Source organism: Sceloporus occidentalis, unplaced genomic scaffold (genome assembly GCF_023333645.1).
Source record: "Sceloporus occidentalis isolate IW3139 unplaced genomic scaffold, rSceOcc1.0.p SCAF_8, whole genome shotgun sequence".
Lineage (NCBI taxonomy): Eukaryota > Metazoa > Chordata > Lepidosauria > Squamata > Phrynosomatidae > Sceloporus > Sceloporus occidentalis.
In genome coordinates, this window is record NW_028316988.1 from 41,858,127 (window position 1) to 41,877,298 (window position 19,172).

The 19,172-nt window shown below is 43.6% G+C and overlaps 1 protein-coding gene across 2 annotated transcripts; it reads right to left on the bottom strand.

The window, feature by feature from the left end:
- Positions 1-111: 111 nt before the first annotated feature.
- On the bottom strand, positions 112-18,572 carry LOC149308746 (heat shock factor protein 3-like). 2 transcript variants are annotated; one of them, XM_089536399.1, is made up of 13 exons: positions 18,456-18,572; positions 16,339-16,447; positions 14,201-14,328; positions 12,336-12,460; positions 11,361-11,436; positions 10,361-10,422; positions 8,719-8,800; positions 8,078-8,223; positions 7,516-7,743; positions 5,619-5,724; positions 4,414-4,479; positions 3,402-3,468; positions 112-2,308 (listed from the first exon to the last, which is right to left on the bottom strand). In XM_089536399.1, exons 1-13 carry the CDS (start codon positions 18,558-18,560, stop codon positions 1,974-1,976), a joined length of 1,635 nt encoding a protein of 544 aa, XP_089392525.1. In that variant the 5' UTR covers positions 18,561-18,572; the 3' UTR covers positions 112-1,973. The 2 variants fall into 2 exon arrangements, with proteins under 2 accessions (XP_089392525.1, XP_089392526.1); XM_089536400.1 differs by having other exon boundaries at positions 2,222-2,308; positions 3,350-3,468.
- Positions 18,573-19,172: the final 600 nt, after the last annotated feature.

Below are 19,172 nucleotides of genomic sequence, written 5' to 3' on the forward strand. Positions count from 1 at the left end.
AAAGCATGACTTGCTGGCAAAGGTGATTCAAACCTCTACAAAAATACCATTAAAAGCAATAGCAGAGGTATTGAGGCTGTTGACTGCAATGTGAGATACCTGTCCCCTGGATATTCTGGAGCAATCTGCGTGCATTTCAGTATCACAGTACAATGCCTTGACTTGACCTAAGGCAGCAAATGTCCATCCGTTGACCCGTGTCACTGACCCAATCTGTTCACATGCCTGGGAAGAGAAAGACACGGAGATCTGCTGGTTTGCAAACCTGGAATTTAATGGCTTGTGCAAGGTTTCCCTCGGCAGCAGCCCCACATTCTGCGCGCATCCGGCCTCATGCTGACGACAGGAAACGTACAACATTTGACACTTTACAAAGACAGGGAGACTCTGCTTTTGTGTTTGCCTGGAGTACTGCAGCTCTGTGGCAATTCAAAAAGACAGCCCCATCCCAGTATTTTTGCTCCTCAAAACTGTTTAAATCTAAATCCATCCATTGCTTGAAACCAAACAGCAGAAAAGATGCAGTATCTAGGATGCGAATGGCAATTTAGGAGGAGCAAGGCTGCCTTGTGAATGCAAATTAGACAAAACCAAGGGATTCTTTATTTTTAAAGACAGCACTGGCTCTTTTCCCTTCCAGTTTGATAGCATTTGTAAAAACAAGATGTCATAATCGGTTCGCCTTTCATGGGAGAGATGTTCCTGGCAGACCTACATTCCCTTGCTGTATAGAGCTGCTTTTCAAAAACTTCCTGCATTGATTCAGATCCTGAGCATCAGAACATTTACTTCTTTGGAGTACGGCTCCCAGAATCCTCCAAATGGGTGGGGGATTCTGGGGGCTGTAATCCATAAATCCCAAATTCTGGTTTACTTTTCCTTTGGCCAAAAAAGAAAGGGCCAGTTGGTCTTTCCTTCCAAAAGTTACAGTTCGCCATTCCTGTCTTTTAAAGGCTTGGAAGGGGAGCTGGTGAACAAACAATGGCAGCAATGGAAGCAGCAGAGTTTAGTTCCTCCCAGGAAAATAAAGTAACACGGCCAATCTTTTTGTATTATGATTTTGAGCGGAAAAGGAAGGAACAAGATTTTGACCATGAATGGGAAAAAGATGAGGGAACAAAGCAGCCGAGGATCTGCCAGGTAACAAACAGCCCTCCGAAAGCCTCAAAGCTTTTGAACCCTAGAGGTTGCAGCTAAGGAGAACATAACCACAAAAACAGAGACAACATTAAGGGTATCTTTCTTTTGGAGTATCTCCACTGATTTACTGAGGACCGGTGACTTGTGAAAGCCCTTACCAGGAGCAGATTTGCATGCAATGTGCATGAGAAACCAGCTTTTTGCAAACTATCTAAAGAGCCAGCGTTGTTTTACACATATTGGCATCGTGGGTTTTTTTTAAAAGAATGTATTTAAAATGTAATGTTTTCCATAGGAAACAGACGTTGCCCACACCGTTATCTAGAGGACAATCTAAGAATATACAAAGTGTGACACAGTCAAAGACAAAAACCGAAAACAGTGGCAAAGGGGCAGGAGGAGAGGGTTGCAGTTCAAAACATATTAATCCTGAAAGAGTCAGAAGCCACTTGCGGGGCAACATCTCAGCGGAAAAGTAAACGTGATTGTGGAGTATTGGACACTATAAGAATAGATAGCTGGTAAACTTGTGTATTAATAGGCAAACTTGACCAAGAGATACAAAGGGCTGCCCTGTCCCCTGCATAGAAAAATAATCAGAGAACAACAGATGGACATTTGCTCTTCTCTGCCTGTTTTTAAAAAATGAAAGTCAGTGCAAGCACAGCTCACAGTGCTGCTGCCTTCCTTGGACCACACTGTCTGGTAAAAGACACCCTTCTCTTCATTCATGGAGGAATTCAGACACTCAAAAAAGTGGGAGAGGCACAAGCCGACCCCGTATTCTGAGTCCTTTGAAAGCCAGGGAGCAATTTCCTGAATGTCTCTGGTTCTCAAGACGTGTCTATTTCTGAGGCCTCTTCTATGAAGTTTGCAACTGGGCTGAGCAGCAGGAGAGGAAAGAGTTTATATTCCCCGCTTGCGTCTTCTGAGATTAGGGGGGTGCCCAGGGACTGATCCAAGGGGATGGCTCCATCGGCGTGGTTCGTCGGATCCAGGAGCTGTGGCGACATCTCGCTGCTCAAAGGAAGGGGAACATCAGGTCGCTCCTCTGAGGGAGTCAGGAGAACATCCTTTGTATCTCCCGCCTTGCCTGGGGTCTCATTCAATGAAGGGTCTTCAAACAGCGAAAGCAAAGGGTTCCCCCTGTATTGGATCAGCTGCATGTCTGTGAGGGGCAGAAAAGAAAGAAATCCCTCCATGAGCAGAAAGGCTAGATGCTGGGTCACACATACAGTTGCCATGGGAAATGCAAGCAACATCCAGCAATCCCTTGCATGTCTGAAAGGACCACGGAGGTCAATAAAACAAGACCCATTGCCTCAAAGGTAACCAATTTAGCACAGGGAAATTGGGAGGGGGGTACAAGTCTTGATAGGGCCCAGGAAGAAAAATTTACATTTTGCATTTTAGTTTACAAACGGAAGCAAAAAGAACATGGGGAAGCCGCACCGTACTTTGCAAAGCAAACAGAAAAGAATGCCCTTTGCATTATATACATGAGGTTTTATCTGGCCAACCCAGAATTCTTTTGTTTGCCGGTTTGCTTAAGTCTTTGCGTATGAACTTACCGTTCTGGAAATGCACGCAGAACCCCGTATTTCTTTTTGTTTAAAAAAACCCCAGCAAAAACAGTAGTATTAAACTTTGTGAACAGTTGAAAACAGCACCTGAGGAAGTGAGCTGTTACCCATAAATGTTCCTGCTAAAATAAATCAGGCTTAAAGGCTCCATGAGGCTACTTTTATTTCCCTCTTCTTCCTTCCTTTCTTTTTATACTCAAACAAACATAGCTATCTCTAAATTTATAAAATAAATAAATAGCAGAGCAGAGCAGGCGAAATGCCAAATGCTTATCTAAAGAGTTTTTCAAAACCCATCCAGAAAAATGTAGAGATGTATGAACTGGCTAGCGGAAGTTCCCAAGGGAGGAATACTACACAAAAGGGCGTCCCTCGGGGGTCTCTTGTCTGAATTTCTGGTGGGCACAGGCCACAGAAAAGCAACCGGTCGCTCCTCCGGCCAAAAGTGACCATAAAGCCTGGGAAGGTTCGTAAGGATGAAGGCTGGTTAATCGCCCAGTGTGTAAAGCTAGCATGCCAACCACAGATATTGAAAGACTTAAAAGACTGAAACCCACAGGGTTGCAGGGCATTCTGCCCCAGTGCTGATACATTCATGCTCAGCTTTCCCAGACTGCACCAGGTACCTGAGGAAGAGTCAGGTTTCCAAAGCAATTCACCACTCTCTCAGCTGCTCACCGTTCTTCCCCGAGGATTCCTGCTCGCTCATCCCAGCCAAGCCTGGGCTTCCTGGCAAATCTTCCATCTGGGGAGAACACAGAGAGAAACACATTTGAGAAGGTCTTCCTTTCAGTTATTTCTTTTGTCTATGTCTTACCAAATAGGTAAACAACCTTCTGCAGAAAGTGGCAACGCCTGAGTCTCTCCCAGTGAAATCAATAGGACTCAGTAGGCTCCAAAACATTCATAAACATAAATGTGCATTGTTTCCTTGGTCAATAACTAAGAAAGCTTGGCCACTTGTGCATTGATCTTTAATCCCCTCTCCACCCTCCTTTATCCTCCTAACAGTCCTGACATGTATTTATTTTTTACATTTCCCGACATTGTGCACAATTTTCAGGCATATCTGTCTGAAAACTGCATGGAAAGTCCTCCCAAAAAACAGTCCCAGACCCATACAGAAAGCCCCCCCCCCCCCAAGAACCCTCAAATATCTCTATTTTCATTGGTGATCTTCTTCAAATGCTCACTATTTTGGGAAGGATTCCAACTAAGGTAAAGTTATTTGGGAGTACTCCTGCGCCAAAGGAGCCATTTTATGGCATTTATTATTTCAGAAAGGAGCAAGCTGTGCTGAACAGAAAGCAGGGGGAAGATTACTTCCTTTGGATGTGGAAAAAGATCAAGAGGTCTTTTGGAAAACAAATCTGAAGATTGTTCAACAATAGTGAGAGGCTTCCATTGCCTCCTCCCCTCCTTAACCAGGGTTGTGTTTAGTGTAACCATGGCACAGGGTCAACACACCCCGTGGATGTGATGCCCAGAAACCCAGAAAATGCCACACATGGAGAGAATCTACTGTTCTCTTTATTGGGCAAACATGATGGAACGATGCCATAGCTTTATTCTGTCTCTTTCATTGGTTACAAAGGTGAGCTAAACAACTGTTCAGCAACAAAGCCTGCTCCGCAGGGGGCTGTCCAACTTGTTTACTCTGCCAGTGAGTAAAAACCCTGATGCCACTTACATTTTCCAAACCAGCAGGAGCTTCTGACAAGTTCGCGTCCAAGACAGGAAGCTCCGGACTGAAAGTCTGAAAGCAGAAATCAAGAAAATAAGACAGTTAATAAGCTGTGCACATGACTTACAAATACTGTGACGTTAAGACCACTGCCACCAAGGCAGCCACTTGAGGAATGGTCTTTGGCATGGCATCCAAGAGATGAAACTGCTTTAGTAAGAGGCGCTGTCTCCAAAGCCGAGCTTGCCATGCAATGAGAGTGTTTAGAGCCAGCACAGAAAGCTTTTGAGAGCTCACAGTCAGAAGCTGCATGGTCTGCAGAAGATTTGTTCCCCTCCTTTTTAATGGCTAAATTATTCTTACCCCCAATTGCAGCCACAGCAGAGCAAGAAGGAGGATAAGGGCACAATTAATAATAATAATAATAAAAACTTTATTTATATACCGCTCTTCGAAACATCAGGGCGGTTTACAGCAATAATCATATACATCATATACATCCAACACAGAATTAAAAACAGTACACTTAAAACAATAAAAGAACAGTATTCTTTTGTGTCTCTTTTTTGTGGATGGTGTTACCATCTTCTGAATTTTGGTGGGTGCACATTCTCCCTATGGCCCCAGACAGACTCTGTACTCTGGGCAGCCATGATCTCTGAGGCAAGTGGTCATGTTCACACTACCCCATAAGCACATTTGCATTGTTGGCTTTTATGGGGGGAAAGGGAATAAGGGAAGGAAGGAGGGAAACGGGGAAGGGGAGGATAGAGGGGAAGGAGGGAGGGGGAGAGGGGAGAGGGGAAGGAAGGAGGGGAAGGAGGGAAGGGAAGAGGGAAGAAATTGAGAGAAGAAAGAGAGGTTTGATTTAGTTTTAAAATGCAAGCAAGGATGAAAAGGAGTATTAAAGTAATCTGATAAAGATGGTCTAAGCAAAACACAAAGCGATGGAAAAAACCAGGGAATGAAGACAATAGCTCTGCTCTGGGCACAGGCAGGAAAAAGACCCAAATGCTAAGACTGCCATGCTGGGATGAGTCAGTTCAGCTTTTCACTGAGTTATCATGAGACTTCGTGTTACTTCAAGCCTGTCTCTAGCCAGCGACAGGAGAAACTAAGGAGGATGTGGCTTATAATACAGAGATGCTACGACTACTGCTCATAATGCACAGCTGCCTCTCCAAAAAACCAATAGCTGAAAGCAGACTCACGTCGGCAACGGCATCTGAAGCATAGTGAAGCTTCTTTCCGGAGAGCATGGCCTGCAGCTCCTCAAGGCTTGCGTCAATACAGTTCAAGAAGTCTTGAATGTCATCCCTGTGAGAGAAAGCAGAAAAGCTACAGGCAAAAGAGCGGCAGGAAGACGGGAGACGGCATTTGCTACTGCGTTCCTGGAAGAAATCACAGCAGACAAGCTAAAATCTGACTGGAATCTGATGCAAGAAGGAACAGTTTGGACATGTATCTTTCATCCCAAGTGACTAGATAATAACTCAGTAAAATAATAATATCAACATATATATATTACATCAGTTGACCGGCAGATCCTCCAGGGCTTCAAAAGCACTAGCAGTATGAGAGAACAGAAAAGGTTTTGCCTGGCACCAAGTACAGAGGCGCTATCATGAGAACATGTCTAAGGAGGGAATAGAAGAGGCCTTGGTTTGAATATAGGTCAAAGCCTTATTCAGGTGTTCCAAACAGGGTTAAAGTAAATGCACAAAGAGTAGAGATAAGCACTCCGGGGTCTGTTTTCATGCTCTTTTCAGGACTGACATCCTTAGAAAACTGGAAACATTGGAAAATCCCCACTGCTCAATCCCCACACATCTATTTTTATTCTATTTAGGACATCTGAATTAATTGTAATTTGTAAGCTTGGGCCATATCTTGAAGTCTTTAGCTTGTATGCCTTTGACAGGGCTGACTCTCTTTTTATTTTTGGACACTGATGGCCCATATAATTAATAAGCATCACCAGCAGCAACAGCAATATTTTTAAAACATGAAGAACCCCAAGGCAAATCCTTGACGTTGCATGTTCCAGTTCCTTCGGTCACACAAGGTAGACTACAATTAGCTGAGCACCCTGTGCTTTGGACAGGGACCATAGGCACACACCCAGCACAGCGCCTGGAGTTTCATATTACTTTGCTCTAAGCATTATTATGTCACACGTCACAGCAAGAGCAAACAGCTGGTGCAAGAGAGAGTAACTCTTTTATGGGAAGAGCCATAGTAGTAGTTGTGCCCATGGCTTTGAATGCTGGAGATCTCAAGGCATGCTCATGTCTTGAGAAAGAGGGCTTCGAATGAGCCATGCAAGGAACTCTGGATATCCTTAACACAAGCGTACAGATGAAGGATCACTTAACACAGATTAGTTGTACTAGCTCCGGAAAAGGATATCGCTTGCTTTGTAAATTTAACACATTGGTGGAACAGCGACATCCTAGTTGATTTCTTAAGCCTGGAACAATCCTTCCCTGTTATTAAACTCCTGCATAAAGAAATACTAGGATCAGCACTGGGCAACTGCATGTGGGGACAGGATTCAAATCCCCTTACACACATAGATGCCCTTCAGGCCTGCCATCGTTCTCTGCGGACCTTCTCAAAATGGTGGACAGGAAATGAAGGTTTCCTGTTGCTCTTTTGAGAATGACTGCAGAAGAAAAGAGGTATTTGAAAATTATGACAAAAAGTTTTTAAAGCAATTTTGGTGGCATTGGGTAAGGTTGGGGGATGGAGGAGGCTTCTGGAAACATAGAAGTGGTTCACAAGCCAAGGATAAAGTAGTGAAGGAGAACCAATTCTCCTCCAGGGCAACCAAAGGACTTTTAGGAACTCTGGCAAGACATTTAAAGATGCTGCTGGAGGAAGGTACCTATCAGTAAATGTAAGGAAGAGGAACTGTATGCACTCAGGACAAGGAAGAAGGTAAGAAGGGCTGGAGAAAGTCAAAGGCTGAAGACAAAGAATCAAGAGCTGGTTGTTAATGCTTGGTTTGCATCTAGTCAAGAGCATCTCTCAATTATGGAGATTACTGAGAAATGTGAACTGAATACAAACCGAGGCCATGCCATGCAAACCTGGAACTAGATGTACCTGTCAAGCAAAGATTCACTCTGTGCCACCGTTTGGTTTTCATTCAAGATGGAGTCGATCACTGTTGCCGGATCTTCGCCAGTGCCAACTTGCGCAGGATACAACTCCACAGCATTGGTCTTCGGTGATGCATCCACGAACTGAACTGGGCCATCGATCTGCGCAGGCTCCAAGGTCCATGGTGCTTCGCAGACTGGAATACTTTCTCTTGTGGATGTCTGGGCCTCTCTGAAAATAGTAATAACAATAACAATAATACTAGCAGCAGCAGCAGCAACTGAGAATATCGTTCACTCAATGCTTTTTAGCACACAATGCCAATACATCAACGATTTCTTTAGAGAAGTTATTAAATGTCTCAAACTGCCAATGAGTAACAGATGTTGTAGCCCTGAATTTGCAGGACCTGATAATAACAGGGCATTGTAGAGGTCCTTCATACATAGAGCCACCGTAAATCAAAAGTCACCTTGACAGCCATTAATAAACAATTTCTCCAGACTCATGTCCCTTTACTCTCTTGGACTTGAGTCAAAGACGTTTCCCTCTCTGCATTCCTCACCGATTCCCATCCGTCGTGTGCACCAAAGCCAGCAGCTTATCTGTCCCATTGCCATAGTCCTCCTCCTCTTCCTCTTCTTGGGCGTCTGTGATGTCGCGAATTATAATCGAGTCTTCGCAGTCTGGGCCATGCTCCGAAATAGCAGCCTGTGGACACAACAGCACTAAAATCACTGCTCTTCGTGAATGCCTGTTTTGATTTTCACTTAATAAAAACGACACTGATTTCTATTACAGGGTCAGAGAGTTAAAACAAAATCTCCTAGTCAAGTGAAAAGGGATCATCAGAGCATTTAACCCTCAGCAGTAAAAGAAGGGGACATGCAATGACCTTTTTATTCAAAACAGGGTTGCGCAGGGACCCTTTTCTATGGAGTGTCTGTGCTGTATTTTTAATTTTCATTATTGTTTTTTTAAACCATTTAAAAAAATTTAACAGCTGTTTTAATACAGACTCGTTTAATTGTGCTTTAACTTGTTTCGTTTTCAGGTCTTTAGCATCATCTCGCTTGAGCACTGTTCTAAGTTGCCTTGAGTCCCGCGTGGGGAGAAAAGCAAGACATGCGTTAAATAAATAAATGCAGTATTTTACAATATCAGCTGATTTGAAATCAAGAAAGAAAGAAAGAAAGGAAACCTTACTGTTTCACAACTCTCCACAGGAATGCGAACGTATGAACGACTATACTTCGAAGGGGATCCGCCTGAAGTGTCGGGCAAAGGCCTGCGAGGGAAAATAACACATCAAATTAAATAAAACAGGGGTTTGGATGATTTGCTCCTTGCTGTCCCCTCCAGTGCTGCTAGTCCATGACTTACACCCCATTTATATCCCAAACTGTTGAAATTTCCTACTCACCAGAAGTCCCATCATCCCCCTTCCCTAATGTCTTTCCACTAACTAGCAGGGAAAGACCTTTTTATTTCAAGAGTATGAGTATGTTGCAGCAGATAAAACCTTTAATGGGTGTTTTTGTTTTGTTTGTTTTAATCATCTTTATTTTATGTTTTAAGCATCTTTTAATGCTGTTTTTAACACATTTTTTAAAAATAGGAATTTAGCTTCACTGCATTTTAACTTTTGCACCAAAACTTGTTATTGTTGTTCTTTGTTTGTCTGTGTTTAATTGTAATGTGCTTTTAAAACATTAACTCTTGGCTGGAAGCAAGGCAGGATATAAATAAAACAGATTCATAGTGTCACCCTGATACAGTAAAAGGTCCTTCTTTGTCCTTATATACCAATTAGACTGGAAGGCTGCCAGGTTTTGCTGCCGTTCTGTCTACATAATCTGCATTTTTGAGGTTATGGTTGATAACTCAAACATTCACAGGTTTGATGATGCCGATAATAACGATGATTTATTTTGTATGGCGCTTGAAGGCAGGAAGTGAGAAGTGCCTCTATATGATTCTCAACACAGTCAAAGCAAGGGAGGGAAATCCTCTGTACTAACAAGGTCCCATCTCCTCCAGCAATTATTTTAAGCTAAAGCTTTAGGACCAGATGCCACTTGAAAAGAGTTCTACACACAATAAATCACAAGTCTCCAGGGGGAAAAAGAGATAATCATCTTAGCCAACCTCCCCTTCTTTTTGTTCTTTGTATCAGAGAAAAAGAAATGGAAACTGTGATACTCTTGTTATGGTTTCCTTGGATGGAAAAATACACACACAGAAAAATGGGCAACCATGATACCTCTTGGGCAGCATTTTCCAGGGTGTGTCCATGTCTTTCAGAAAACCTTGGCTGGTTATGACAAAGTTTATATATCCGGAGTCCCGACTCAGACTCCTCACCATTTTGAGTTAAAAGCATTTTGGGCACATTCTTGCCAGCTTTTTTAAACACTTCTTTCTATACCTTTCCAGTACGAAAGCGGTAACATGCTCAAGTACAGACAGGACTATTTTTACAAGACCTTAATATGCTACATAAAATCCAATGGAAGGAAACTATCAACTTGGAATTACGATGTTTTAAGATGATGCAGCAACAAAATGGGGAGGAAAATCCACACAATCAAATCTGGCATTTTGCCTTGAATGAGACACTGCAATGACTACCTTTTGAGGTGGGCAATAAATGCAATTCAAAGTTGCACAATAAAGACTACATTGCAGCCAGAGTGCCTAAAGTGAACCATCTCTGTCTGTTCAGCCTCAGTCCAACTTTTAGGAAACCTGCATCTCTAGAGAAGAATATTCTGTCTGGAAAATAAACTGAAGAGGAGACAGTCTTTTGGTGTTCATTTTGGGCACCAAAATGATTGCCACAAATTACCTTTTCCTTTTGAGCCCCAGAATGCAGTTTCCTCTCATCAACCCCAATATAAATTCAAGGATCTGAAGACAAAAGAGAAAGACAAAGAGAAAATTTGGACAAAGACAAAGAAAAAAATATGTGTCTTTAACTATGACTACGTAAGGTCAGTAGGGCGTGTTACAGACCGCCCGTTTGAGGCGGCCTGTAACCAGCCCTTTCCCTGCCAGATCAGGGCCTCAGCTGCCACAACGGCAGCCTCCAAGGCCCCGATCCGCCGCTTTCCAGGCCGCGGGGAAGTGGCAAAAGGCTGCTTCCCCACGGCCTGGAAAGGGGTGTCCTTGGGGCTTCAAGCCCCAAGGACACCTGGCAGCAGCAGGGAGGAAGAGAAAGGGGCCGCTTGGCCCCTTTCTCTTCTGCATCACTGGCACAGCCATGTAATGGCTGCGCCCAGCGACGCAAAGCTGGAAGGAGCTCCGAAACGGAGCTCCTTCCAGGGCCGCAGAAAGGGCGCCCTCACGCAGCCCCACTATGTCAAAACCGCGCCACCCCATTTAGAGGCGGCGCGGTCATGACATAGTCATGGCGGCGCCCGTGTGCATAGGGCGCCGCCATTTTGTACGGACTCGATCTGTACTAGGGTTAGGGGCGTCAAGAAGTGATGCCCCTTCCTAACCCTAGTACGGACCCAGTCCGTACTTTTATGCCCGTTTGTAATGGGCCAACTACTCAGTTATGAAGGCAAAACCGCAATATTCAGTCTCGTAAATGAGAACAGTTGGCATGGATTTAAGAAAGAAAGAAAGAAAGAAAACTTTTTTCCTGAACTTCTAATGGTGTTTTTCAAAACTCAGCAGCATTTCAATCCTAGACCAACATTCAAACGACTACTCTATTCTGGATCAACAGTGGGATTTATCAGAAAAATAGTTATCAGAACAGCCTTCAAAACATCCAGAAAACCACTTGGTTGCTCAGTTATGCCCTTACTAGAGTATTAAGAGACGAGTATCTCTGGTACCTTAGATAAGAGCTGCTGCTGTTGGCTGTGTTTCTGGCGCAGAGATGCCACTTCCTTCCAAAGCGCTTTGTTTTCCCTGAAACAAGGAGAGGAACAAAAAAAGACAAATGAATAAGGAAGACGAAAGATGTTCTGGAGCTTCCTCTGCACAGATACTCAGCTCTACATGGTCACTTCACACATTCTATACATTTAAACATCAGATACATCAATGTGAAACAGATCTAAAAATTAGCTGAAATTCAACTTTAATTCTCTATGTTTTATTCTAAATTTATTAGAATCCTTCCCCATCACATATATTATAAGCAAATCAAATCTGTCCAAGCAGTCACTCTATGTATAAATGTACCTATGTATACAGGTTGAGTATCCCTTATCTGGAAATCTGATATTCAAAATGCTCCAAATCTGTCCACTTGGATGGCTGAGATATCGGCTCCTTTGCTTTCATAATATACTAACTTTTTTCCCCTGCACAAAATAATTTAAAATATTGTATATAAAATTACCTTCAGGCTATGTTTAAGCATATATGAAACATAAATGAATTTTGTGTTGAGACTTGGATCCCATCTCCAAGATTACGTAAATATTCCACAATCCAAAAAAATCCAAGACACTTCTGATCCTAAGCATTTCGAAAAAGGGATACCCTAAATCCATGGATATGGAGGGCTGCCTGTACCAACTACTGATACTGAACTGAAAGGAACAAAATTGTGTGATATCAATTACAAGTGCAGTGTGTTCAGAAGCACTGGTGGCAGCAGACAACGGTTTTGTAAAATAACAACAAAGGTTCTCAGGAGGACTTAAGGGCCAAATGTCTGCCCATGTCTCTAGTAAAGGCACTGGCTGCTAGCCCAGCACAGCAACCGAGACTCTTGCCTGCAAAGAGCTAAAGATCAAGGCAGCTTCACTGGCAACGTAAGCAGCTGTGAAACACACAACAAATGGGCTCATGGGAGGCACCTTTTCATACTCGCCAGCTTGAGGTCCATGTTGTTCTGTTGCTCCCGCATTTCCTGGACTTCGGAGAGCACCTTGTGCAACTCGTCTGGGCAGACTTTGAGATCTTCTGCTCTCACTGTGGACACCTACAAAGAAGCAGGACGGGGGTGATTCGTTAGAGAGAAAGCTAAGAGGGAACAAAATATGAAAACACAGAGAAGGCCTTCTCTTTCATTCCCGCCAAGCATGCCTGTGATGATGGTGAGACTGAGAGAAGGGCCTCTTCAGGGGATCTCAAGGCATAGGCTCAAAATGGGGGGATATGGTGTACCTGGGCCATATTGGCCTTTATCAATCATAACTAGCACTTTGACTTGTATCTGCAAACAAACTGGCAGCCAGTGAAGCTGCTGTACACTCACAACTGTTTCTAGGAGAGACAGTCCACTTTTATTTTCCAACAACTTGGAGGAAGGGACCAGGGGCTAAAAATAGTAGAACAGGGTCATGCTCTCATGCCTCCTCCTCTCCTCTTGCTTTACCCAGCATTTCTTCAAATGAACATGTCTCTCTTCCCCCATTATCTCTCTCTCACTCTCTTCCTCTTCTTTTTCCCCCCTTTCTTCCATTCTGCAAATTCCCACCATCTAAATGAACATTCAGCAAAAAGAACCAGCATCTGGGATCAGAGAACATCCAGCTTCATGATCTCTTTCCCAGCTACAGGCGCATGATCCAGCTTCCCCAACATGGTTCTGTCAGGCCAAATCACTTTGCCCATCCGTTCTGACAGCCAAGAGAAAGTAGGACAGAGACTTATCTCCTGACCTCACAGCTCCAGGATTATGGAGTTAATTCCACAATCGTTAAAGGCAGCATTAATTAGGTCTCTTTTGCCACAAGACAGGGTTGCCAGGTGTGGACCAGGTGACCTAACTGTTCTGTTGCCATGCCCAAATCCATGATCCTTTTGATGATTTTTTTTAACACCAGGAATTACGTCAAGAATAAAACAGACAAGATGGCTTGATCAAAACTGTTCACTGGATGGACATGGTAGGTAGAGCGCACCCCTAAAATGCAGACACAAGTACAGTAAGATGGATTGTTTGAAAAATAATAATTAATAATCCACATTCAGAGAGAACAGAATTTCATGACCATCAATGCCAGCTCCCAAGTGAAAGGTTTTCCATTTCTTCCTGGGAGGAGAAATCCTACAGGCCACAGAGGACAAAAATGTTCCCTTTCAGACCCCGTGGCGCGATGTTCTGTACTTCTGCCTGCAATGCAGCTGCAGTCATCTGACACTTTACAAGCGAGCACCGTACTCTGCAAATTCCCATCCAACTCATAAAAACAGCGGGAGAAACCCAGCGGCCATTTTCCCTAAAGTTATGAGGGATCCTAACCACTTACTCAACAGAAACAAACATGTTTACCAGCTTCTTCCATGGCACAGACCAGAGCTTTCACAGCACATGCAAAGACCTTCTGTTCTCAGGATGGAGGCCCTTCTCTCCAAAAAAGAGGGGAAGAGAAATCTGAGGGAAATACTCTATGCACAAAAAGCACAGTAGCCAACAATTCTGGAAAGTGCGCTGGTCTGGCCAAGGAAGAGGCAAAAGAGAGAGAGAGAGAGAGAGAGAGAGAGAGAGAGAGAGAGAGGGAGAGAGAGATGCCTGTTCAGTAACTTTGACAACAAAAAGCTGGTTTTGCCCAAAAAAAGGAAAAAGACACTTGCCTTGGTCCCTAACTACTATACCACTTACTACTCAAACCAGAGCGCAAGCAGCAGCCAGCTCTCCTCACATGCACCTAAAGTCACAGCAGACCCTTTCCACACCCCACCTTTCCATTACACATATTGCAGATGGGCACAATACCTTCCGTTTGATGTTGCCCAGCAAGTTGGCCTTCCCTCGCTTGAAATACGGATGCTGAAACTCAATGGCACAGCTCTTGTCCGTGATCATCATGCCGCTCTCCAGCGCAATCACCTTCCTGAAGCCATCTGCAGAACACATTGGGAGGAAAAACAACAACCTCCTTGTCGCTCTCAGAAGAAGACAACACAAGCCTGGCTCTCTGCCTTCCTTTTCCATGACAGGACTACTCAGCTCAACAAATCTGAAATGAGGAACCCTTTGGGTCTCAAGCACTTCAGATAAGGGATACTCACCCTGTATGTAATTTGTTCTAAACCCAAGGTTACACTAGCCCAAGTGCTAAGGCAGATGTTAAGGAAAAGTTATAGAACAGCTGCAATATCTATAGGGGAGACAACACTGGGATAACTGTCCGCACCATGGGCAATGACATCTCAACCATATGACTTCCACCTCTCTATTAGGATGGCTAGTATCTATTACCACGTCTTTTAGGACCTATTTAGGATGTCTACTAGGAACAAATCTTTTAGGAATATTAATCTCATGCAAATTCTTTCCAGTCCCCAAATTATGGGACAGTTACGAGAGGCAAAAGAAAGCGACCGTTGCTATTATGCCGCCTCCTGGCAGAAAACTACCCCCCTCTTGCCTACAAAGCTATTTCTAGGAACTATTTCTAAGAGAAACAAATATTTCTAAGAGGGAAATAAATGTGCATCTCCCCAAGACTCAGATCTAGGTGCAGAAGGGAGCAGGACCAGTTGGAAGGGCCAAGAAACAAATGCAGACTGGAAAAGGTGCCACCCAAGATGCCTCCTGTTCATGCAGTAAATGATGAATTAAATTAGCTCCTTTGCCTCTTGGCAGGAACATGGCGCTACATGTCTTTCTGTGCTAAAAACAGCTCAGAGGGGACAGTCACTATTTTCATCCACAATTGAAACAGATAGCATGATGTGCCCAGCAGGCTCCTTTTGCCAACATCCCAGCTCTTTGCTTCATGTGAGTCACTTTTCCCGGTGTCAACTGTGCCTTCTGGCATCCTCTGGATGCCTGTGCCAAAGCAACTGAATGGTCAGCCCCAAAGCAGAACCAGAAAAGGCAGAATCAGGACAAATTTCCAGTGATCTAAGTTCTGTAAATCATGTTATCTGGTTTACCACATTTGATCCAGATGTTATATTCAAACACACTCACTATGTGAAAATTATTGAAGGAAAGTATTTGGAAATAAAGAAAACAGTGTAGACTTCCCTTACATTTAACTAAAAATGACTAACCCTGAATGAATGGTGTTTTTAAAGACCACAAACCTGATATATCTTATATCAAAAGTTTACTCTCTGCATTTTTTATAGGCTCCACTTCAAGTTGAGAAAAACACAGAGAAAGGCAAACACGAGGCAAACAGGATTCTCTAGAGATTAAACACTTGCCCAGACAAGCCCTCTGCTCCTTGTAAACCTTACATCTACATTTTAAAAGAGGCTATTTAATAACATTGGCAAGAGGCAAGCTTCCTCACAAACGCTGAATGACTCTCCTTCTGCACTCTTGCTCCTTTACTGTCTGACATGGAAACAATAACTGCATCAACTGAATGTTTGCACCAGACGACATCTCTCTGTGTTGAGCTTTTGAGAGAAAGTCACTGTATTCGTATGGGGACACTCACAGGAGGATTTGACACCAAATTGATGGTTATGTTTTCTGTTTTAAGACACCCCTTCAGTTCCCACTCCCAAACCAGTAGTAACTTGCATCAAATATACTCCAACGTCATGCAGGTTGGAAGATGGTTGGCACCCTCACACCAAGCAAACATGTCAAAAGAAACTCTCAAGGAAGAGAAGGGAATGAATAGTGGTTACGTCCAATAGCTGTGGCTGATCCAAACTGAATCCCAAATTGTCATTCCTTTTGCTAGCACACTAATGTTTCCAGCAATGGAGAAGCTAACTACATGAGCGCTTTAACAAGACCAGGACTCACTTTCTTTGGCTAAGCCTACATTACATATCCTGCATAGGAAGAAAGAGAGAGCCGGGGCCTGAGGCTAAACCTCCTGCAGACTGACTCATAATTGATTGTGAGGAAAAGTGACACCGACACAGAGGAGCTTCACAACTTACAGATGTTGAGCTGCCGAATGAAGCTGGACAAGTTGTTGTGCTTGAAATACTTGGGAAGCAGCTCTTTGGCAAACCTCTGCTCATCCAGGATGCAGAAGTTCTGTCCATTCTAGAAAGGGAAAAGAAATATGGATAAAGAGTAAGGAACAGAAGCTAAACGTTAGAGAGTCTCCTTCCAAGGAATCACACCTGAAGCCAATTTCCCTGGTGAAAATCACTAGCATGCCATGGGGAAAAGTAGGCATCTTTATTGAACCCTTTCCTGTATTGTTATGCATTGTTTATATGTATTATGCTTTTATCTCTTGGATTATGTGCCATGGGCAGGTTCACTTATTAGCTGTGTGTCATAACCCAAGATAGACTGAAAGGCAACCAGGATTAGGAATAATCGGCATGATCCCAGGATGGCAAGCCTAGATCTGCATGAAGGCTCAGCTGGACAAGCTCCCTGCAAATCCTATGTCAGTAGGACAAAAGGCACAACATGCAGAAACAATGCGCTCACCCTGAGACTGTGGTTACAAGGGAGTTTTGTAAAAGCCCCATTGCCCTAGGAACAGTACACCGTACCCTCCCATAATCCCCGAGTAAATTGCTAACGGCATTTTAAATCTCAATAAAGCAAAACAAAGCAGGGAAGGGTTGACTTCAATGGCGCATGAACATTTTGACCAGTTCTAACTAGTTTTGCAAAGAGCCACAGAAGTTGCCTTGTGAAGGGATTTCAGAAGAAGGCAACCTTCACGGGCGGAAAAGCTACTTCTGCTATACTTAAGGTAACTGGCAAATCCAAGACGTGCTGCATGAAATGATGATGAGGGGGAAAAGAAACGCACCAGTTAGACTTTCAAGAGAGGAATGCACTTTTCTCCTTGAGAGACCCTACTAAACCCTGGACCCAAGAACAAGGTCAAGTATTCTCTGGAGGCAGCCAAGCGGATACAGGTTCGAAACGTGTAGCTGCGCGTTTTTAATCTGCGTTCGTTTGGTTGCCAAATAATTTCCTATATGTTTACTTAGGGACGCAAAGAGCCGCACCCTCGCATAAGCAAAGCACATCCGCATAATGCATTTGAATGCAGGATGCTCAATGCTTGTTATGTTGCTCTTTTGGCCCCTAAACCAGGGCAAGGGCCAGCCTCCCTCAACAGCTTCCCTTTTAGTCCACGGGCAGATCTTGTGGCACCTTTGAGACCGACTGAAAGAAAGAGGTTGGCAGCCTGAGCTTTCCTAGACTCAAGTCTACCTCCTCAGATGCATTTAGATGCAATGATAATACTAATATGTAGAGAGACCTTGCAGCCCCTTTGAGACTAATTGAAAGAAAGAAGTCGGCAGCAGGAGCTTCTCTAGAGTTCAGTTTACTTTCCCAGATGCATTTGTTGGAGCAGAAGCCAGGCACAGACATATATGTGTGTGTATATATATATATATATACACACACACACACACACACACGTAAACTTACAGCGCTTTATAAATAAAGGTTAATAATAATAATAATAATAATATATGTATATTATATTTGTTGAATGGAAGCCATGCACACACATATATATATTATAATTTACCACAGACATATATATATATATATATATATATATGTGTGTGTGTGTGTGTGTATATAATATTTGGTGGAATGGAAGCCAAGCCCAGACACACACACACACATATATATGTGTGTGTGTGTGTGTGTATCTATATCTATATCTAGGTAAAATACATATTTGGTGGAGTGGCAGCCAGGCAGAGACACAGTCGACACTGAGGCCTAGGAAAGCTCATGCTGCCCAATAATAATAATAATAATAATAATAATAATAATAACAATAACAAGGCAGAAGTTGGCAGCATGTTGTTGTTGTTGTTGTTGTTCCAGTGTGTCACCAAAGGTCCCTCTCCATTGCTAAAAACGGCTGGACCTACTGAATTTACCCAAGGATAGGTTTCCTTAGGGTCCAGTCCACACTGCTGGAAATAATCCGGCCTGAGAGCGCTTTAAGAGCCCTGGGGAACCCTGGGAGTTGTAGTTCGCTGCCTCTGGCAATGCCTCAGGGAACTACGCTTCCCAGGATGAACCCCCAGCACTGAGGCCTAGACAAGCCCTCTCTCACCGGGCTCCAGGAGATGACGTCGTCGCTCGCGGGGTCCTCCACCAGCGCCCACAGCTTCGCCAGGAAGCCCGGCACCGGAGACACACCACCGACCGTCGTCGTCATGGCTCCCGCAGCCGCCGCCATCTTTACGCACAAACGATGCCCCAGACGCAACGCGCATCCACGTTACGTGCGGGAGGCGTGGCCAGAGGTTAGGCTCGCCCGCTCATTGGATGGTCCGCGGAATGTCAGGTCACGCCCCCTCATGCAAAACTTGCGGTGGCTTCGCCCCCGGGGAGGAGCCTGGATGGTCTCTCCGTGACGTCACCGCGGTGTGGGCGGGGCCGAGGGAACCCTGGCGGAGGCTCGACTTTAACTCTTTCGTGTCTGCAGCGCAGCGGGAGAAGTGACGTCATCATCATTATTATTATTGTTATTATTATATGTTATTTCTCTCTCTCTTTTTGCCCCCCATTATTATTATTATTATTATTATTATTATTTATTTTACTTTATTATTTTAAGTTATTTGTCTCTCTTTCTGCCTCCTCTCATTATTATTATTATTATTATTATTATTTTATATTATTATTATTTCTTTTATTTTATTATTTCATTATTTATTTATTTATTTATTTATTTTATACATTTAAAGCAAATCAGCACAATTAATTCCAATAGAACAATGATGATCAGACGATTTATTGTTTCTCAGCCCCGATCCTCAGTTCACCG

What these genes read in the sequence shown, in the direction of transcription:
- LOC149308746 (XM_089536399.1), bottom strand. Translation starts at nt 18,560, where the DNA reads ATGACGACGACGGTCGGTGGTGTGTCTCCGGTGCCGGGCTTCCTGGCG. An exon ending in CACACGACGGATGGGAATCG is followed by an intron (nt 7,744 to 8,077) that starts GTGAGGAATGCA and finishes TACTATTTTCAG; the next exon opens with AGAGGCCCAGACATCCACAA. An exon ending in CTTCAGATGCCGTTGCCGAC is followed by an intron (nt 4,480 to 5,618) that starts GTGAGTCTGCTT and finishes TTCTGCTTTCAG; the next exon opens with ACTTTCAGTCCGGAGCTTCC.